This window comes from Mobula hypostoma, chromosome 8 (assembly GCF_963921235.1).
Source record: "Mobula hypostoma chromosome 8, sMobHyp1.1, whole genome shotgun sequence".
Taxonomy (NCBI): domain Eukaryota; kingdom Metazoa; phylum Chordata; class Chondrichthyes; order Myliobatiformes; family Myliobatidae; genus Mobula; species Mobula hypostoma.
This window is the reverse complement of record NC_086104.1, coordinates 128,265,622-128,286,380: the sequence shown is the minus strand read 5'-3', so window position 1 is coordinate 128,286,380 and position 20,759 is coordinate 128,265,622. Positions and strand designations below refer to the sequence as shown.

Here is a 20,759-nt window from a genome sequence, read left to right as displayed (position 1 = left end):
AGTATAGTCCCAGGCGACTCAATCTCTCGTCATAGGTTAACCCCTTCATCCCTGGAATCAACCTGGTGAACCTCCTCTGCACTGCCCCCAAAGCCAGTATATCCTTCCTCAAGTATGGAGACCAGAACTGCACACACTATTCCAGGTGCGGCCTCACTAGTACCTCTGCTGTTTGTGATGTATATAAATGACTTGGATGAAAATGTAGATGGATGGGTTAGTAAATTTGCAGATGATACCAAAATTGGTGAAGTTGTGGACAGTGTAGAAGACTGGCAAAGAACATAGCATGATATAGATCAGTTGTAGATGTGGGCAGAAAAATGGCAGATGGAGCTTAACCCAGATAAATGTGAGGTGTTGAACCTCAGTAGCGTAAATGCAAGGAAACAGTACATTGTTAAAGGGAAGATCCTTATCAGTGTTGCTGAGCAGAGAGATCTTGAGATCCAAGTTCATAGCTCCTTGAAAGTGGCTACACAGGTTGATATAGTGGTTAAGAAGTCAGGAGGCTATGTTGCAACTTTGTAAAACTGGTTAGACCACCTCTGGAGAATTGCATACAGTTCTGGTCGCCCCACTGTAGGAAGGACGTCGAGGCTTTGGAGAGGGTGCAGAAGTGGTTTACCAGGGCGCTGCCTGGTTTAGAAGGCATGTGCTATCATGAGAGGCTGGATAAACTTGCATTGTTTTCGCTGAGTGTCGGAGGCTGAGGGGAGATCTGGTAGAGGTATACAAGGTTATGAGAAGCATAGACAGGGTGGACAGAGAGTATCTGTTTCCCAGGGTTGAAATGTCTCATACCAGAGGGTGAGAGTGAGTAGGTTCAAGATAGATTGAAGTTGAGAGGGAGTAGGTTCAAGGTGGATGTGAGGGGTAAGTTTTTTTACTCAGAGTTGTGGATGCCTGGTATGCATTGCCTGACATGGTGGTAGAGACAAATACATGAGAGGCTTTTAAGAGACATTTGGATAGGCGCATTGAATTGAATTGACTTTATTACTTATATCCTTCACATACACGAAGAGTAAAAATCTTTATGTTATGTCTCCATCGAAATGTGCAATTTATAGTAATTTGATTAGCACATGGATGTAAGGAAGGGTCTGGCCTGGAGAGATATGGACATTTTTGTAGGTAGGAGGGATTAGTGTTTGGGTGTTTTTGATTTGCTTTTTAGCTGATTCAGCACAACATTGTGGGCCGAGTGGCCTGTTCCTGTGCTCTACTGTTCTAGTTCAAACCCCCATTAGTGTTCAGGAGGAAACTGCTGGAGGGCTGTGGAGCACTGGTGAACATCATAACTACAAAGAAAGCAAATGCCCTTCTCTCTCGGAGCTCTTGCTAAAGTACAGGCCTGTCAATTTGGGCAGAATGTACTTCCTAGGCTCCTTACCTAGGACAGAAGTTCACATATTCAGATTTTGGACCAAGTGATAGACCTACACTTCATTCCCCTCTCCATCTACTTCAGCATACCCTTGTCACAACCTTCCTGCAGACAGTTTCCACACAGCAGTAACTGTAATCCCGTGGTCAGCATGTGTGTTCCTCATGCCCATAATTTCAGACAAAATAAAAACAGAACCTGATAGAAATACTCAATGAGTCAATTAGCAGCCGTGGAGAGAGAAAAACGCAGTCAACGGTCGGGGTTGATCATAACTCTAAGTTTCAGAGAAGGCAGCTGGGTGTGGAACCGGGGAGCTGTGTGAGGCAGACAGCATTTTCCTCATTGCGTCTGGCCTGAAGACTCCAGATAGCACGCCTGCTCGTTAATGGCAAGTTGATGTCATTCCTTCCAGAGAAAGAGTGGAGGAGAAGGATTGCGTCAAAAGCCGACGAAGAGGATGACGAGGAGGAAGACGATGAAACTGATGAAATGAAAAAACTGCGGGAGATTCAGAGGAAGGAGCTGAACAAGGTGAGCAAGTGTTTGGAACCAGCCATTGTTACATGTTTCAGAGGAATGTTCTTTAGAATCAAAGAAAATGTATGACAAAGAAGGAGACCTTTTTTTTTCAGCCCATCGTGGCTTGCTGGGAAGAAAAGACCTTCTCACTCTAGTTCTGGTATTGGGATTCACAAGGAAAACCAGGGCTAGAGAATGCTACTCAGCCCTCAAGGCTGGCCCACCATTCCATCTATTAGTGGCACAACTGCCCCCGTTCTTGTTTCCCCTCTGTGCTATTTCCGATAGCAGTCAATCCCCTGAGATCTCAAATAGTTATCTCTCTCTACTATAAGTACCTGCAATGATCCAGCTTCACCACCTTGCAGAGTAAAATGTTCCAGAGCTTCACTGCCTTCTGTGAGAAGAGATTCTCACATAATTCAGTTGTCACTGATTGTTCCTTGTAAATGCAACTCCACATTCAATACTGTCTCTGTCTTGTGGAAACATCTTAACATCTCCCCATCATCCCTGCTTCATGGTTCATTACCACTGATCTTTCAAGCTCTTAGGAAGACAGATGGAACATTTTTAGTTGTCTGTTGTAGGATAGTCCTCTAATATGTACTGCCTCTTTTCAGTTCTTAAATAAGGGATCCAAAACTGTAAACCATGCTGCAGGTCACTAGTACCAAAGCTGTTCAATGTTAAAATCATTTTTTATTTCTAAATTCCCAACTCCCTTGCTGCAAAGGCCAATGTGCCATATGCTTTCCTAGTGACTTGCTGCTCCTGCCTCCAAATTTGCTGTTTCATCCCACAAATTCCTCCCATCACACTGTACTCAGCTCAGTTCTTCATTTAAATAATAGCCTGCCTTTTGATTGATTAAATTCCATCTGCTGTTTCTGTGACCAGAACTGTCACTAATCTGTATCCAGCTGTATAATTTGACAAACTTCTTCACTCTCCACAACTTCAGCAAATTTTGTAAACTTACAAACCAGACCATCTATGTTTTCATCCAATTCATTATTAGTTCCCAATATAGATCCTGGCAGAACACTGCCATGGACTTCCAGCCAAAATAAGTCCCATCCACCACGACCCTTGATGGCCAAGCCAATACTGAGTTCAACTACTAAGTGACTATGTATCCCATGCTTTATAATCTACTGCATGAGCTTCCCATGAGTGACCTTCATTGATCATCTTCATTACTTTGTTAAAAAAGATTCAATCGAGATAGTAAGATACAACTTCCCCCACAATTACTAACTCTCCCTAATTTTTTCCAAATATTCATTCTTTCCAAACACACGTAAGTCCTATACTAAGAAATCTTTCCAGTAGCTTCCCTGAAACTAATATACTAGTATATAATTCCCTGGATTATCCCAATTTCCCTTCTTAAATGAAGGAACAACATTGGCTACTCTTCACTCCTCTGGAACCTTATGTGGTTAGAGAGGATACAAAGATCTCTCTTGTCTCTCACATTCATGGTGATGTGTTGCAGCCTGCTTACAAAACTTCTACATATACTTCTGAATTACTCTCATTGTAATCTGCAGCCTGTGATTTCTCTTCACTGTACTTTTGAACCATCTTAGTGAACTAGTGATTTCACAGTCTTCTGAAGGACTCGTCGGATTTGACTGTCAAGCATGCAGGTACAGCACCTTTAAAATTTAAAGTTAAAAGTAAATTCTCTTATCAAAATACACGTGTCACAATATACAACCCTGAGACCATTGCATACTCAGTTAATCCAAGAAACGTAATAGCATGAGTAAAAAGAGCACACCCAACAGAATGGACAAACAACTAATATGCAAAGAGCAACAAAATGTGCAAATACAAAAGAGAAAAAGAAATAAATGCATAATTAATAAATATTGAGAACATGAGGTGAAGAGTCCTCGAAAGTACATCCATAGGTTTAAGCGGACAAAGGTATATAAGGGAGAAAGGGAGAGAGGGAGAAGGGGAGGATTCCAAGGCTGACTGAAATGTCAAGAAATGAAAGTTCTTCTACCCAGCATCTTGTTCTCTAGCAACTGTACATTTGCTAACAAGATTGGAGACCTAAGGGCAAGGTTGCTGTATCGGAGGGAAATGAGGAATTGCTGTATTCTGTATTTCACGGATACATGGCTCACTCCAGATACGCTGGAGATGTTGGTAAGACCGGAAGGCCTCTCAATACACAGGATGGACCAGACTGCTAATTCAGAGAGGGGAAAGGTAGGAGTCTGTGTTTCATGATAAACTCGTTGTGGTGCTCGGGCGTGCCAGTTTTGTTGCACTCTTGTTCTCCCGACCTGGAACATCTAATGATTAAATGCCGACCATCCTACTTATCAACAGAGTTCTCTTTGTGATCCTGACCACAGTTTACATATTGCCAAAAGCAGACGTTAATCAGGCACTTGGGGTATTGAATACTGCCTTCACCAAACTAGAAACAGCACATCCCAAAGCATTTCAAATCATACTCAGGGATTTCAGTCAGGCTTGTCCGAAGAAACCTCTGCCCAATTATCATCAGCATATAACCTGCAGCACCAGGGGTCCCAACACACTCGATCACTGCTATACTACAATTAGGAATGCCTTTTGTTCCTTGCCTAGACTGCATTTCGGGAGATTGATGGCAGGAGGAGAGAAAGCAGCGCACCACGTGTGCACAGCCCTCCAGTGAAAAATGATATTGTATCCGTTAAATAGGGGCCGTGGACATTTCTGATTTGATGGAGAGGGATGTGAAAGCACAGAGGAACATCTGGAGAAACTTCTGAAACGCTCATTCGCTGCTGTCGTTACTGCATGGTCGGGAATCTTCTGGAGGGTAGGCCTCAAAATCCCCAGCTTTGCCTGCTGTTGGCGACCGAGATTGAGGTCGAATCGTTCGGACAGTGATGACGCTCAGTACTTGGTGTCAGAGAGCTGATTCGGAGGCTCAAAGTTTTCGGATGACTCAGAGATGGATTGTGGTCGGGCATGGCAGGGAGAGTTTTTCTACCTTCTCCGGTCTGCGTGAGATGTGGGACATTTGAGAGACTTTGAACTTTTACTGTGCCATGGACTGTTCTTCATCAAGTTATGGTATTGTTGCACTGTTGTAACTATATGTTATAATTATGTGGTTTTGTCAGTTTTTTCAGTCTTGGTCTGTCCTGTGTTTTGTGATATCACACCGGAGGAAATATTGTATCATTTTTAATGCATGCATTACTAAATGACAATAAAAGAGGACTGCGTGTCTTCATAATCTAACTTGGCTGCCCTTCTCCTACCTGTATACAACGGAGGCTAAAGAGCAAGGCTCCAGAGATAAAGACAAAAAAAAAGGTGGTTGTGGGAGTCAGAGGAATGACTACTGGATTGATTTGAGTTGATAAACTGGGCAGTGTTCAAGGACTCGGAGGATCTGAATGAATACACCGCAGTTTTCACGGACTTTATAAAAACAATCATAGATTAGTGTATCTCCACATTTTCATTTCGAGTCTTCCACATCCAGAAGTCCTGGATGAACCATGAGATATGTAATCTGCTGAGGGCCAGATCAATCACATTCATATCTGGCGACCAAGTAAGATACTAGAAGACCAGGTACGATATTTAGAAAGCCATCTCATGTGCAAAGTGGAAATTCCAGCCCAAATTTGAATTACTGAAAGATGCTGGACAGCTGTGACAAGGCTTGAATGCTATTACCTCTTACAAAGTGAAATCAGGCAACGTAGGTGACAAGGCTTCACTCCCAGATGAGCTCCAATGCCTTCTATGCTCGCTTTGACCATCAAAACTTGGAGGAACCTTCATGAACTCCTGTCATTTCAGTCTCTGAGGCCAACGTGAGAGCATCCTTCAGGAGGGTGAACTCACACAAAGCATCTGGCCCAGATGAGGTACCAGGTCAAGCACTAAAGACCTCTGATAATCAACAGGCTGGAGTTGCCACCGATATCTTTCACCTCTTGCTCAGCAGTCTTAGGTACCCACCAGCTTCAAGCAGGCTTTTAAGAAGAATGTGGTAACCAGCCTCCAAGACTCTCACCCAGCAGCACTTGCGTCCACTGTGGTGAAGTACTTTGAGAGGTGGATGATGAAACACATCAATTCCTGCCTCAGAAGCAACTTGGATCCACTCCAGTTTGCTTAATATCACAACAGTTCCACAGCAGATGTCACTTCATAGGCTCTTCACTCTGCCCTGGAACATCTAGACAGCAAAGGACATACATCAGGGTGCTCTTTATCGGCAGCCACTCGGCATTCAATACCTTTATCCTTTCAAAGCGAATTAATGTTTCAGGACCCTGACCTCAATACCTCTTGTGCAATTGGATCCTTGATTTCCTCACTTCCGGACTCCAGTCAGTTCGGATTGGCAACAACATCTCCTCCATGATCTCCATCAGGACAGGGACACCACGGGGCTGTGTGCTCAGCCCCCTGATCTACTCGCTTTACACTTATGACTGGGTGGCTGAGCACAGCTCCAGTGCCACGTTTAAGCTTGCTAACGATACTGTTGTCGTTGGCTGAATCAAAGGTGGCGATGAATCAGCATATAGGAGAGAGACTGAAAATCTGGCTGACTCATGCCATAAGTACAACCTCTTACTCAAAGTCAGCAAGACCAAGGAACTGATTATTGACTTTAGGAGGAGGAAACCAGCGGTCCATGAGCCAGTCCTCACTGGGGGATCAGAGGTGGAGAGGGTCAGCAACAATGTTCCCTCTAATTGTTAGTAGTCAGTGTGTGCAAAAATCTTATGTTGTGTGAATTTTTCCTGTGACAAAAGTATGTGTGCACTGAATGCACACGTGGCACAGTTTATGTAGGTTTACAAAATATTTGACATAAAACTGCACAGAATAACAGCAAAATAACATACATATTTAAGTCACTCGGTTATTTTTTCTCTCTCCTGTCTTTGGCATTTACCCATTCTTTGTAAACTCTATCTAGACTAAAGAACTTCCATCCAATTGATAGCTTTTGATTCTCATTAACATATCCAAATGACATTCACCTAAATGTTTTCTCAGCTTGTCTTTGAGTTGATTCATTAGGCTAATAACCTCGCTCACAGTCCGCACTAGATGCAAGAAAGGTTCCCCCAATGTCCATCAACTGTGCAAGGTCGCAAAACTGTTCATTTTGAAGTACAAATGCCACCATTTGAGCAAAGTTTGAATTTAATTTTTTCTTGCGCAGAAAATTTGAATCATTAAACCGTCTAACTATTACAGTATTTTCAGCTAGAAAATCATGATATTTTAGACATAAGGCATTAACTTGTTCATCGCCAAATGTGAAGTCACAATCTGCAATTGCGGAGAAATCAAAAGTTGACCATTCTTGTACCTCACCTTCAGGAAACCTTTCCTCTAAATGAACACAAAGACTATTTATAAAAGTAAACAGCAAACTTGTATCTACTGTGACGTTTTCTTCACATTGTTGGCTTAGCAAAACTTTAACTTTGTCACTCCACGAAACATTGTCTCCTAGATACTGCTTTCTTAATTGTTAATTTTGCCTCGCGCAAAATGAAGTGAATCAATCGGTGTCAGGCCACTCTTTTGCAGAATCTTGCTCAGTGCAGCCAGTTCATCAAACACATCACTTAAAACTGGTAAAGCTACTTTGTATGTGATGTTTATCAATTTCTTGTGACACTATTTAGCCACAGAGTCATTTGACTGATCTTTTTCAATAAAAACTTAGTAAGCTACCTACAGGATTTGAAACCGATCTTTGTAAACTTTACGATATGAACGCTATCCGCCAAAGATGGCTGCGGCCAAGATGCAGCTGTACAAACCAGAACAGGAAAGGTGAGGTGACGTAAATTAGTGACGTGCATTGTGGTGTTTGAAAAACCGACTAACTAGTTAACAGGAACATTTAGCTAAGAGAATATTTTCAATAAGTATAATTATTAATTACTACATTATTTTAGGTAACTAATCTTTTGTGCACACATTAATTTCCTTTGTGAGCTGGTTGAAAAACGTGTGTGCACACACACGCGCACAGCTTAGCGGGAACATAGGTCAGCAACTTTAAATCCCTCGGTGTTATCACTACAGAGGACCTGACCTGGATCCAGCATGTAAGTGCCATTATGGAGAAAGCACAGCTGTGCCTCTGTTTCCTTAAAAGTCTGCAAAGATTCGGCATGACATCTAAAACTTTGACAAAATGCAGTAGATGTATATTGACTGGTTGCATCATGGCTTGGAAAGGAAACACCAATGCCCTTGAATGGAAAATCCTACAAAAAGTAGTGGATACAGCCCAGTTGTGGTAGTCCATCGTGTCCAATAACGACAGGAAACCTGTGGGGGAGAGCTTTTAAAGTGGTAAAGCAATTGCACTGGGGCTGTTCCGCTCTCTTGACTGAAGTCTGGGTCCAGTGATATGAACAAGCATGATAAACTGAGGTCATGACCACGATCTCTTTTGTGCCTTGTCCTACCCTTCGTTCCCCACAGAGCATTACAGTACCACCTTCGTGGATGTTGGATCTCACTGTAGTTCTCGTCCGCCCAATCTGCCAGAGCTAACTTCGAATAAAAAATAAATGAATAACAGTCAGAGCTAAAGTTCAGGAACCCCTTAGATGCAGGTCATAGTCTCAGTTCAGCGCAGGGAAGTGTAAACCTCACAGGATGGCGAGCTGAACACAGCTCATCCATCGCCCCTATCCCCAACACCCTGAACTTTTCAATCCGGCACTTAAATCAGCCAAACCAGTTCTTTCCTCACTCTCAGCACCAGGGCCTTGCTGCTTCAGTTTGGTCCCAAGTCCAATCCAGCAATGACCAAACATTGGCTCATTCCTCACTCTTGGGTCTGGGCCCGCCAGCTAGACTCAACCAGTACCCAACCTTTTCAATCTGGCCTGGCATTTAAATTGGCCAATACCAGCTTGTTCTTCACTCTCGAGCCCGGCCCCACTACCTTGATTTGGCCTGTACCCGCTGCAACTGCACTGCACCTTCAAGACTCCAGTTCACCAAATCCCACAGAACACTGCAAAAATACCAGGTCATATAGACAGCCCTGAAAGGGAGGTTACAGGCTATTGATTGCAGTGATCATTGTCCAGAAGAAGCGTGATTAATAGAGTAGTTAGTAGATTTGTTTGCTCTCAGTAAAGCATTGCTGAATCTCACCGGTACCATCTTAAAACAGCATCTCAACCATCAGACTCTTGAACCAGTGGGGATAACTTCACTCAGCTGCACTTGCCCCATCACTGAACTGTTCCCACAAACTGTGGACTTGTTTTCAAGGGCTCTTCATCTCATGTTCTTGATACTTATTATTATCATTATTAAGTTTGTTGCATTTTGCACATTGGTTGTTTGTCCATCCTGTTTGGTGCGGTCTTTCATTGATTCTGTTGCATTTTCTTGGATTTACCATGTATGCCCACAAGGAAACAAATCCCAAGGTTGTATATAGTGACATATATGTACTTTGATAATAAATTTACTTTGACTTTACTTTGAAAAATCTAGTCTTCTTTAAATGATTGGCTATTTCTTCCTTGATTGTAGACTCTAGGGTCTTGCCAACAATAGATGATATTGTTGGTCCATTGTATCACACTTGTCTTCCCTCCTCTTGAACAAGGTATAACACTTGAGGTTCTCCAATCTGCTGATGGTCCCCTCCAGAACTCCGTGAGTTTTGAAAACTTTCAACAATAACTCCACAGTGCAGGAATTTCCTTTGCCTGTAGATCATTGGGTTCTGACAACTTGTCTTTGTCATTCCCATTGGCATTTCATTTCTGATATCTTGTCCTTTGAGATCAGGATTGTTGCACATTCTTTGATATTTCAATCTGGCTTATTTGTTATCTTTGGGTAGTTACTATGTCCTCCAGCATGAAAACTGATACAAATTGTTGTTTTAATTGACCTACCATTTCCACGTATCCCCGGTTCCTCTACAAACTCCAGTTGTCTGTTGAACACATTTCTCTGTCTATACTTCCAACTTTCATATCAGTGTCTATTTTGAAACTTTGTGCTGTTTCTTGAGTATCACAACTTTGTGTGGGGTGGATTCTGGATCCCTGGTGCCTTAGTGTGAAGGAGAATGCAACAACGGGCCAGATGTCTCCTGCCAGTTCAGACTCAGGTTTATTATCACTGGCTTGTGTCGTGAAATTTGTTAACTTAGCAGCAACAGTTCAATGCAATACTACTAACTAAATCAATCAATTACAGATTAAAAATAGTGCAAAAATAGAAATAATAATATATTTTTTAAAAAGTGAGATAGTGTTCATGGGTTGTACCCCCATTTGTTAATTCCTGACCGCCAAAGCTTAGATTTCTCTCACCATCTTAATGATCTGCTTTGGCTAACCTGGTCTATTATATGTAAGGTAATACAGGTTTCCTGTTATGTTATTTCTAGGTATCATCTGGTGATTCTGCACTACCTTCTCTCCAAGGTCCTCCCCAAAATGCAGAGCTGAGGACTGACTGAGCAGTCAGATGCAGCTAAGAACACACCCACACGAATACATACTGCTATATTAAAACATTTATTCCCATGCAACACACCCAAATTCATGCATCTAACATACAGATACACACTTTCACACTCTCACACAGCCCATGACATGCACATTCCTTGACCATGGCTGCCAATGAACAGACACACCTTTTAAACCCTCCTGTTTGTTGAAGCGTCTTTGCACTGAGATGCCGTATTGATTACATTCTAGATCCAGTCTGGCCTTGGGAAGTTGATATTGAAAGAGGAGCTGGAGAAGTCGAAACCACGGGGAAGGAAATCTCGATCGTTACCAGACAGAACCACCAGGAGTTTCTGTAAGTCACTAAACTCAAGATGCTGTTTAATTTGTGGTTTCTCAGGATTTGGGAACAAAAAGCTGCTGGGTGTAGCATGAGTCATCGCTGTGCTGTGCAGTCCAGGACAGCATCTGCAGCCTGCAGTGGGTGGAATATCCCTTGGGACATGGTACACAGCTGGGAAACTGGGAAGCAGGAAAAGCAGAACTGTTGGAGGTGCAGTGTGGGCCTCCAGTGGAAGGGGCTGAAAGGGAATGGAAATACAGTCCCACCAGAGCAATTGATAGCTCGTGTCTCCGATGAGAGATGGTTCATCGAAGGATGATCTCTGCTGTTAGACAGTCTCAGCTTTGCCTGAAACCCTACCTTCATAATGAGTATGTGCCAACTATTGATTAACATTTTTAAAAAGTCAATATGTGGCACAGAACAGAACCTCTAAATGTTTCTAAAGACGCGGCGGTAAACCAGTGTTGTGTGTGACCTCTAAGAAAATAGCTGAGTGGTGTCGTGGTAGCGTAGCAGTTAACTTGATGCTTACTTGCAGAGTGGGGTATCGGCTTTATTATTAACTTATTTATGGTAATATTTTGGATTATGTGCTGTGTGTAATACATGTTTTGTGGGTGCGGCGTGGTCAGGGGGAATGCTCGTTCGTTTGTTTGTGTATATGCACAGCCAGATGCCAATAAACTTTAATTTGAGTTCAGAGTTCAGTTCCGGCTCCCTCTGTAAGCAAGTTTGCACGTTCCTTCCTGTGTGTGTGAGTTTCCTCCAAGTGCTCCAGTTTCCTCCCACAGTCCAAAGACGTACCGGTTAGTAGATTAATTGGTTGTTGTAAGTTGTCCCTTGATTAGGTTAGGGTTTAGTCGGTGGGTCACTAAACAGCACGGCTCGAAGGACCAGGAGGGCCTGTTCCATGCTGTATCTCTAAAGCTAGGGGAACACCTATCTTTCCCTTTATTAGGAGAGAGAGAGATCCTGTGGCATGTCGAATTGTCGGGTGAACAAATAGTTTCTGTTGGGCTGCAGGTCGTGGTCTTTCATGGGGTCTTTGCTATTGCTTGCTTGGTGGGGGGAGGGTGCTTTCTTTTTTTGCAGAAGTGGGTGGGGAAGGGTCGTTACTTTGCTGCTTGTGCGTGGGAGGAGCTTTGGAGTGCTAACGTTTTTACTGTCACTCATTCTTTGGGGCACTCTTCTGTCTTTATGGATGTCTGTGAAGAACAAGAATATTGGGATGTATATTGTATACATTTCTCTGATATTAAATGCAACTATTGAAATGAAATAAAAATAAAATTCCCAAGCCGGTGGTTCTGCAGCAGAAAGGAGTCGGGCTTTGTCAGTCTGGTAGCCCTCGGTGAGGAAGGAGATTTCAAGGTAATGATGCAGTTTGTTATTTTGGAAACAAGTCAATTTGCATCCTGCAACCTAGCCCTGAGAGCAATGAGATAATGATGACATGATCTGGTTTTGATCTTGTGATCAGTTTCCGAAGGAATATCCCAGCACAAACTGTGTTTACTTCAAGCTCAAACTGAGCCTTAATTTTAAATCAAAGGTTTCTAATGACGCCTTCTCCACATTCTCAGCCCCCCTGCACTACCCCAGGTGAATGAGAGTGTGAATCGGTGAGAATACCAGGGGTGGATAGGACAAGGCGAGAGAATGCCAACCCTGGATGAGGGTTGGGTTGAAAGATCCTGTTCCTATCCTGTACGTTTGCCTGCCTTGAGTTAGTCACTGAGGTATTTCAATAAAATGTTCACAAGAAATGATGAAGTGTTCAGATATGTTTCAGCCCCGAGAGGCAGAAACTTTACCCACCTTAATCTGTCATTTTCACTAAATCATATGAATTATAAATTTGCCGGAGATGATTCTAACACTTTTGTTTCCACAGCCCCACAGGAATCAGCTCCCAAGTCGCCCTCACTTCCCACCCATGGCAGGAATGGGCTCCACAGGGTAAGCAATGCTTTATCTCTAAATAATATATAAGTGAAGTTTTGCTGCCCTGTTGTTGCAGGCCTGCATCAGGTCAAAGCATTGTACGAGGGGGCACTTGCTAGTTCCAGACTGTAGAATTGATCAGGCTGAGTGTTGAGATGAAGTTCGACTAAAGCTAACGTTGAAATTGCTCAGATTGTTGAAATTCCCTCCAACATTCTGTAGAGATTGACATCTTCTAAGAGAGAGGTGTCAAAAGAGAGAGGTAGAAGCCAAGGAAGTGATCTGTGATGGAAAATTACAATATGATCTTCCACAGATTTCACATATGTTTCTGAGCTTCAGGCAAAACTTAAATTCTGAGAAAACTGGGGTGTTGATGAGGAATAGGCAGAGGATATGCCCTGACAAACAGACAGTGACCTTCCTGAGCCACTGTTGGAACACCAGCTGATGGGTTTGAGAAGCGGCTAAGAACATACTGGTACAGATACAACTGGTGCCAGTGATCAAGTTCAGATATAACTAGTGCCAGTGATCGTTTAGTGGCACTGCCACAGTGCCAATTTGCTCAACCCCGATTCCTACCACGTATTTCACTGTAGAGGGTTCTCCAGCTCCTCCGTATCTTCAGTTGCTCTCGGATTTTGGAATTACCCTCCAGATCTCTCTGCCTCTTTCCCCAGAGAGATGCTCCCTAAACCCACCTCTTTGGAGAAGTGTTGCCTTAATATTGTATATTTCAGACTCAATCTGAAACCACTCCTGTGGCTGCAAAATCTCAGCATGAGGTCTCGGTAATACGGCGCCCTCTAAATGTGGTGTGTGTTACTGCTGTAATTGCTGCAGTAATTTCTAGAAGTTGGTGAATGTTGACGGAAGTGTCCTCTGTTGTAGCTGCAGTCTGCTGAGTTTTCCACGCCTCATCGACCATACAAGAGGAGCAGTGCAGGTAAGGAGCATCATTAATGTGTACAGAACAGGAACCCATGTCACAGCCCACCAACCCAAGTACTGGTGCCTCTGCACCCTGCCCTTTCTCCATTTGCTTTCTACTCAGTACCACACTGGTGTCAGCTAGGAATCACCACAATTCTTTGCCTGATAGTTTAATCAGTGACTGAAACGAGCCAACTGAATTCTTTATACTTGAGATACTTAATGTTTTTACTTGTGAAGGCTGATATACTGGACACTTTTTCCTGCAGGATGGAGGAGAAAAATCCATGACAAAACATCAGCTCATCTCCTGGTGTGCATTTGGACAGAATAAATAGTAGACTGGGGCTCTGAATAGTGCTGGAATTTGGGGAGGCTTCTCCTCGGTTTGGGGTTTGGTCAAGAAACAATTGGTATTATGTTGTCACGTTGATATTATGTAAGAGGTTTAAGCACAAAATGATCAGCAGTAGAAGCAGAGATCACTCTCTAAGCTGAGGGCAGAATGAGGGATGGGAATTCTCTCAGCTACATCCCAATAGCACATTGTTTGCTCCCAGAGGGTTGAGGGGCCACACAGCCCTACGTCACCATCACCTACCTCCCCACCCAGCTCTACATTGTCACCACCTCCCTCACCACCCAACTCTATGGCACCACCACCTCCCTCACCACCCAACTCAACAACACTACTACCTCCCTCCCGACCCAGCCCTACATCACCATCAACTCTCCACATCTCTTCCCACCCAGCTCTACATCACCTCTACCTCCTCCCCACCCAGAGCAATATCACCACCAACTCTTACCCCACCCAGCTATACATCACCACCACCTCCCTCACCACCCAGCTCAACACTACCCCCATCTCCCTCACCACTCAGAGCAACATCACCACCACCTCCTTCATCACCCAACTCTACATCACTACCACTACACTCCCAACCCAACTCAACATCTATCAGGTGTCCCCTCGCCTTCTGCCACTCCAGATTTGTCCAGCCTCTCATTATAGCACATGCCCTCTCATCCAGATAACATCCTACTTTGCACCCTCTCCAAAGCCTCATCCATCCTTCTTGTAACGTGGCGACCAGAATTGCATGCAGTTCTTCAGTTGTACCCTAACTCGAGTTTTATTAAGCTGCAACATAACTTCCTTACTTTTGATTTCAATGTCTCGACTAATAAGAGTGCCACATGCCTTCTAAATCACCCTATCAACCTGCTTAGCCACTTTCAGGGAGTTAGGAATTTGGACTCCAATTCCTCTGCTCACCCACACTGTTAACAGTCTTGCCCTTAACTCTGTACTGTGTCTTTACATTTAACCTACTAAGGTGCAACACTTCACATTTGGCAGGTTTAAACTCCATCTGCCATTCCTTCGCCTATATCTGCAACTGATCTATAACCCATTATAATAATTGCCACTCTTCTGTGCTATCCACAGTACCACCAATCTTCATTTCCTCTACATTTTCATCCAGGTCATTGATATACACCGCAAACAGCAGTTGTCCCATTACGGGTCCCTACGGAACACCGCTATTTGCAGACCTCCAGCTAAATAAGTCCCTTCAACCACTACCTTCGTGCCAGCTTTGAATCAAAGTGACCTACTCATGGATCCCATATATCTTAATTTTCTTCATGAGCCTTCCATGAGGGATCTTGTCAAACACCTGACTTAAATCCATGTAGACACAGTTCTGCCCACATCAATCACCCTTGTCACCTCGTTAAAAACTCAATCAATTTAGTAAGACACAACTTGCTCCACACAAAGCTATGCTGGTTGCCTCCTAATTAGGTTTTCCAAATGCTCATATATCCTATCCCTAAGAATTCTCTCCAGTAACTTTCTTCCACTGACATGAGATGTACCGGTCTACATTTTTCACAATTATCCCTGGTTCCCTCCTTGAATAATGGAACAGCATTAGCTACTCGCCAGTCCTCTGGAACATTGCCTGTGGCTAAAGAGGAGATGAGGAGGTTGGTCAAGGCCCCAGCAATCCCTTCTCTTGTCTTTCTCAATAAGCTGGAGAATATCCCGTTTGGCCCTGATATGCACCTTAATGCACTTTAAGAGACCCAACACTAGCTCCTCCTTTTCCTCAAAATGCCCTGGCATATCAATATGCACAACGCTGATCTGCCTGTCCTCTATATCCTTCTCCTTGGTAAATACTGATGTAAAATATTCATTAAAGACCTCACCCACATCCTCCACATCCAAGCAAACGTTCCCCCCCTTATCCTTGAGTAGTCCTGTCCTTTCTCTAGTTATCCTCTTGCTCTTGATGTATGTATAGAATGCTTTGGGATTACCTCTAATTCTACTTGCCAAGGACTTTTCATGGCTCCTCCTGATTTTCCTAATTCCCTTCCTGAATTATTTTCGGGTTTTGTTATCATCCTCAATGACTCTGCTTGATTCTAGTTTCCTAAGCTTTACATACCTTTCCTTTCTTTTTCTTGACTAAATTTATCACCTCTCTTGACATCCAAGGTTCTCTTACCTTGCCATCTTTGTCCTTCCTTCTGATTGTAAATTTTCTGTCCTGTACTCTGTGCAATTGATCTTTAAGCACCCTCCAAATGTTGGATATGGACTCACCCATAAACAGCTGTTCCCTCGTTCCCACCTAATGCTCTCGTAAATTGCCCTGCTCCAATTTAATACTCTCCCGCAAGGTCTACACTTATCCCTTCTATAGCTATCTTCAATCTTAAGCAGTCATGATCACTGTTCCCTAACTGCTCACCAACTGAAAGGCCAGTCACCTGGCCAGGCTCATTACTCAACACCAGATCCAATACAGCTCCTTCGCTTGTTGGATTAACTACGCATTGATTTGAGAAACCCTTCTGGGTGCACCTAACAAACTCTGCCCCATCTAAACCTCTTGCACTAGGGAGGTTCCGGTTTAAATTAGGAAAGTCCCCCATGACAACGACCCTATTGTTTTTACACCTTTTCTTAATCTGCCTGCATATCTGTTCCTCAGTGTCCTGGTGGCTATTGGGGGTCTGTAGTACAATTCCATCAGAGTGATTGCACCCTTCCTATTATGAGTTCTGCCCATGTAGACTCAGTGAAAGACCCTTCCATTATGTCTCATCTAAGTGCAGCTGTGATGTTGCCCTTGATTAGCAGTGCAACTTCCCCACCTCTTTTAACTCCCTCTCTATGTGAAAATCCCAGGTGATTATCAGTTTCTGAGATACTGAAACCACCCCATCTGGCACCAACAATCATTCCACAATTAAATTCACTTGGATCACGTTTCTTCCCTATACTGAACTACAACGGAACCCTTTGACGATGTGTGAATGCTTTTATGCATCGAGTTGTTGCCACATGTTTGGCTTATTAGATATTTGCATTATCAGGCAGATGTACCTACTAAAGTGGCAAATGAGTGTATTCTTCTGCCTTATCACAGACGCCCTTCCAATACTTCCTCTTCCCTACAACATAAAACATGTTAAATTTATGATTAAAGGCTATTAACTGTTTCTCTCAACGCAGAAGCTGTATGACCTGCTGAATATTTTCAGCATTTCCTACTTTTTATTCATAGTTTATTCATCCTGCTTTCATGTAATAAGGCCTATAGTTCTGAAATTCCCTAAAAAAATATCTTGCCCTTTGTTCTTCCTTTAAGCTGTTACCAATATTCCCTCTAATTTGTAATGACCAGAGTGTGCAAAAATCTTGTGCTGTGCAACTTTTTGCCCAATGACAACAAAGTGTGCGCACTGAATTATTTCTTCAATAAAAACAGTATAAATAAACCAGTTCTAACATCTGCAGACAAATCATCACAAACTCCATGTTGTCAACAGCGTCCACATCAGAAACCGGAAAAGGAAATGTGATTATGTACAATTGTGAAATATACATAACGTGTCAATGAGATAGAGGGTGGCAACCTTCTGTGCAGAGCTTAAATTTCATTGTCACCATAGATATATGCACACACATTAGAGGGAACATGACTTAAAACCTCCCTCTATGACTACCTCCTCTGATATTGTCAAATTTCTCTCTGTTTTCTATGTTTGATTGATAACGTTCCTGTGAAGTGCCCTAGAACATTGCATGGTACATAAAACGATGTGATTTTATTGAAAACATTTACAGTAAAGCTATCCACTCCACTGGTGGATAAGTATTGTACAATAGCAAGTTCTTCAATTTATTAAAAATGTACAGTGAATACTGGGTTTATCTTCCCAGTATCCTTACATTTAACCTCTTGATAGTCAGCTAATTTCCTAACCACATTAATTACTTGCCTTCCGTTTTTATTGAATTTAGCTGCAAGGTTTATCACAATTTTCTGAGGTCATACAAGTAACATTATTGCCGTCACTTTAGCGCCCTCTACCAGCTTGTCAGCAAAACTTCACCGTTACTAAATTCATGCCTGCTCCTTCTGAGCAGCAGAAAGGAAGAGTTCAGTCACTGCTGTTACAGAGCCTTATAATTCTTCAACAGCATGAGGCCAACTGTCCTATAACTGCTTGCCTTCTCCTCTCGTCTTTCTTAAATAACAGGCAAGTGCAAGTTTGTGATCTAAGGAAACAGTTCTCAAATTAAAAGGACTTTGGAAAACTACAGCTAACTTGTTTACGAGATAGAGGGTGACAACCTTCTGGCAGAGCTTAATTTCCTTTGTCACCATAGATGTGTGCACACATATGTACAATCTTAGAGGGAACATGACCTAAAACCTCCCTCCATGACTATCTCCTCTGATATTGTCAAATATCTTAGTTCCTTTAAAACATTGGGTTTGAATGTTTGAGGTTCTGGCAGAATGTCTCTCTATCGTACCAGTATTTTAATTACTACTGATACATACATTAATATGGGGTGTCACGGTAGCGTATCGGTTACCACAATGCTATTACAGATTGGAATTTGGAATTCAATTCTGGGGTGTCGTCTGTAAGGACGTTATCTCTGTGACCATGTGGGTTTCCTCCCACAGTCCAAAGGCATAATGGTCAGTAGGTTAACTGGTCATTGTAAATTGTCCTGCGATTAGGCTCGGGTGACGTTCGGTGGGTTGCTGGGTGGCGAGGCTCATTGGGCTGGAAGGGCCTGTCAACGCCTTATCTCTAAATAAATAGAAACATGTAAATATTACGATCACTGTGTCACATAGCACTAAAACAGGCCCAGTGCCACCACCCCACGTCCATCTGCACTGAACCCATTTCCCTGCACTTGATCCATGGCTTTCTCTGCCTTTGGAATTTAGGTACTCCTATAGATACTTTCCTAAATGTTATAGATTCACAGAGTTGTGCAGCATAGAGACAAGCCCTCCAACTCACTGTATCTATCCCTTTTTTGCCCATCTACACCAATCACAGCTGCCCCCACTGGGTCCACATCCTTCTATGCATTGCATATTTAACTGCCTGTCTAAATGCTTCTTAAATGTAGCAATCATATCTGATTCACCATGCCTCTGTGCACTGTGCTGCACTCTTTATATAAAATAAACTTTCTCCTCAGGTCTCCTTTGAAACTCCTTCCTATAACGCTAAATGTTTGCCCTCTTAATAGGGTACTAAAGAAGCCCTGATGGAATTGCAGAGCAGACTCAATGGACCAAATGACCTAATCCTGCCCCCATGTCTTATTGCCTCTTGTTTTTGATAGCCTTATCATTGGTAAAGGTCCTGATCCTCCCCTCATCTATGCTTTTCATAATCTCATATACTTCTCTCAGGTCACCCCTCAGCATCCTTCATTCCAGGGAAGTCAAGCCTAGTTGATCAACATAAGACATAGGAGCAGAATTAGGCCATTTAGCCCATCGAGTCTGCTCCGCCATTTCATCATGGCTGATCCAGTTTTCCTCTTGGCCCCAGACTCCTGTCTTCTCTCTGTATCCTTTCATGCACTGACCAATCAAGAATCTATCAACCTCTGCCTTAAATATACATACAGACTTGGCCTTCAGAGCTGCCTGTGGCAAAGCATTCCACAGATTCACCACTCTCTGGCTAAAGAAATTTATCCTCATCTCCATTTTAAAAGGACACACCTCTATTCAGAGGCTGTGTCCTCTCGTCTTAGACTCTCCCACCATAGGAAATATCTTGTCCACATCCAGTCCAGCAAGGCCTTTCACCATTCATTAGGTTTCAATGAGGTCACCTCTCATTCTTCTGAATTCCAGTGAATACAGAGCCAGAGCCATCAAATGCTCTTCTTGTAACAAGCCATTGAAATCTAGAATTATTTTCGTGAACCTCCTTTGAACCCTCTCCAGTTTCAGCACATCCTTTCTAAGATAAAGGGCCCAAAACTGCTCACAATACTGCATAATCAATGTTCTCCAATCTCTTCTGTACTTCCTCCAGTGCACCACTTAACGTATCTCTGACATGGGAAAAAGTTTCCTACTATTTACTCTATCAATGGCCCTTAACTTTAAATACTGCTATTAGGTCCCTCTATAAGCCTCCTCCACTGCAGGGAAAACTAACACGTACTTTGGACAAATTATTGCTTCCATTTCTTGGTAATGGTACTGGTGGAAAAATGAACTTTTGCTCATTTGTGGTTACAAAGGGCCAAAGTTTTGGCACAACCGGATCTGAATAAATTGGGTTTGTTCCAGATCCTTCCACCCTTCAAAGGTTCAATTCTCAGATTGTCTAGTCCTTTCTGTTCTTATAAAGTTCATGAACAAATTCAGTGAAGTGTCTTTTCTGTAACATGCACATTTGTCTCTCAAATTTTGGCCTCCTGCAGAGAGGGTGATTTTTATTGGGAATGTTCAGACTGGGAATAAAATCTCAGTATTTCTGAAACCATCTGTTCTTATCATTCTTCTCTTGTTCTTACAGATATCCAGGTAAGTGCTCAATACATGCTCTGGAATGTGCCCTGTACAAGAGGTGAGGGAGGGAGGGAACGTCGACTCAGACCATGAGAGGCCTGCGTCGGGCATTTTCATGCCTTACAAGGCGCAGATTGGAAGAGGTGAGAATTAACATTTAATGTCCAATGTCAAAGGAAGGAACTCTGCTGGAAACAAAAACGGTGATAGAAATACACAGCATATATGTGCCCAAGTACTGT

At 42.9% G+C, this 20,759-nt stretch overlaps 1 protein-coding gene across 8 annotated transcripts in view; it reads left to right on the top strand.

Moving 5' to 3' along the window:
- LOC134350928 (dematin-like) overlaps positions 1 to 13,712 on the top strand; it is a 71,727-nt gene extending 58,015 nt beyond the window's left edge. For 6 of the 8 annotated variants that reach the window (XM_063056779.1, XM_063056778.1, XM_063056777.1 and 3 more), the window contains 4 exons: positions 1,806 to 1,924; positions 10,666 to 10,771; positions 12,657 to 12,721; positions 13,601 to 13,711. In XM_063056779.1, the coding sequence (XP_062912849.1) occupies positions 1,806 to 1,924; positions 10,666 to 10,771; positions 12,657 to 12,721; positions 13,601 to 13,672 (362 nt within the window). In that variant the 3' untranslated portion in view covers positions 13,673 to 13,711. Of the gene's footprint in view, positions 1 to 1,805; positions 1,925 to 10,665; positions 10,772 to 12,656; positions 12,722 to 13,600 lie in introns of all 8 variants that reach the window. The other 2 variants (XM_063056783.1, XM_063056782.1) reach the window with 1 other exon arrangement.
- The last annotated feature ends 7,047 nt before the right edge of the window (positions 13,713 to 20,759 follow it).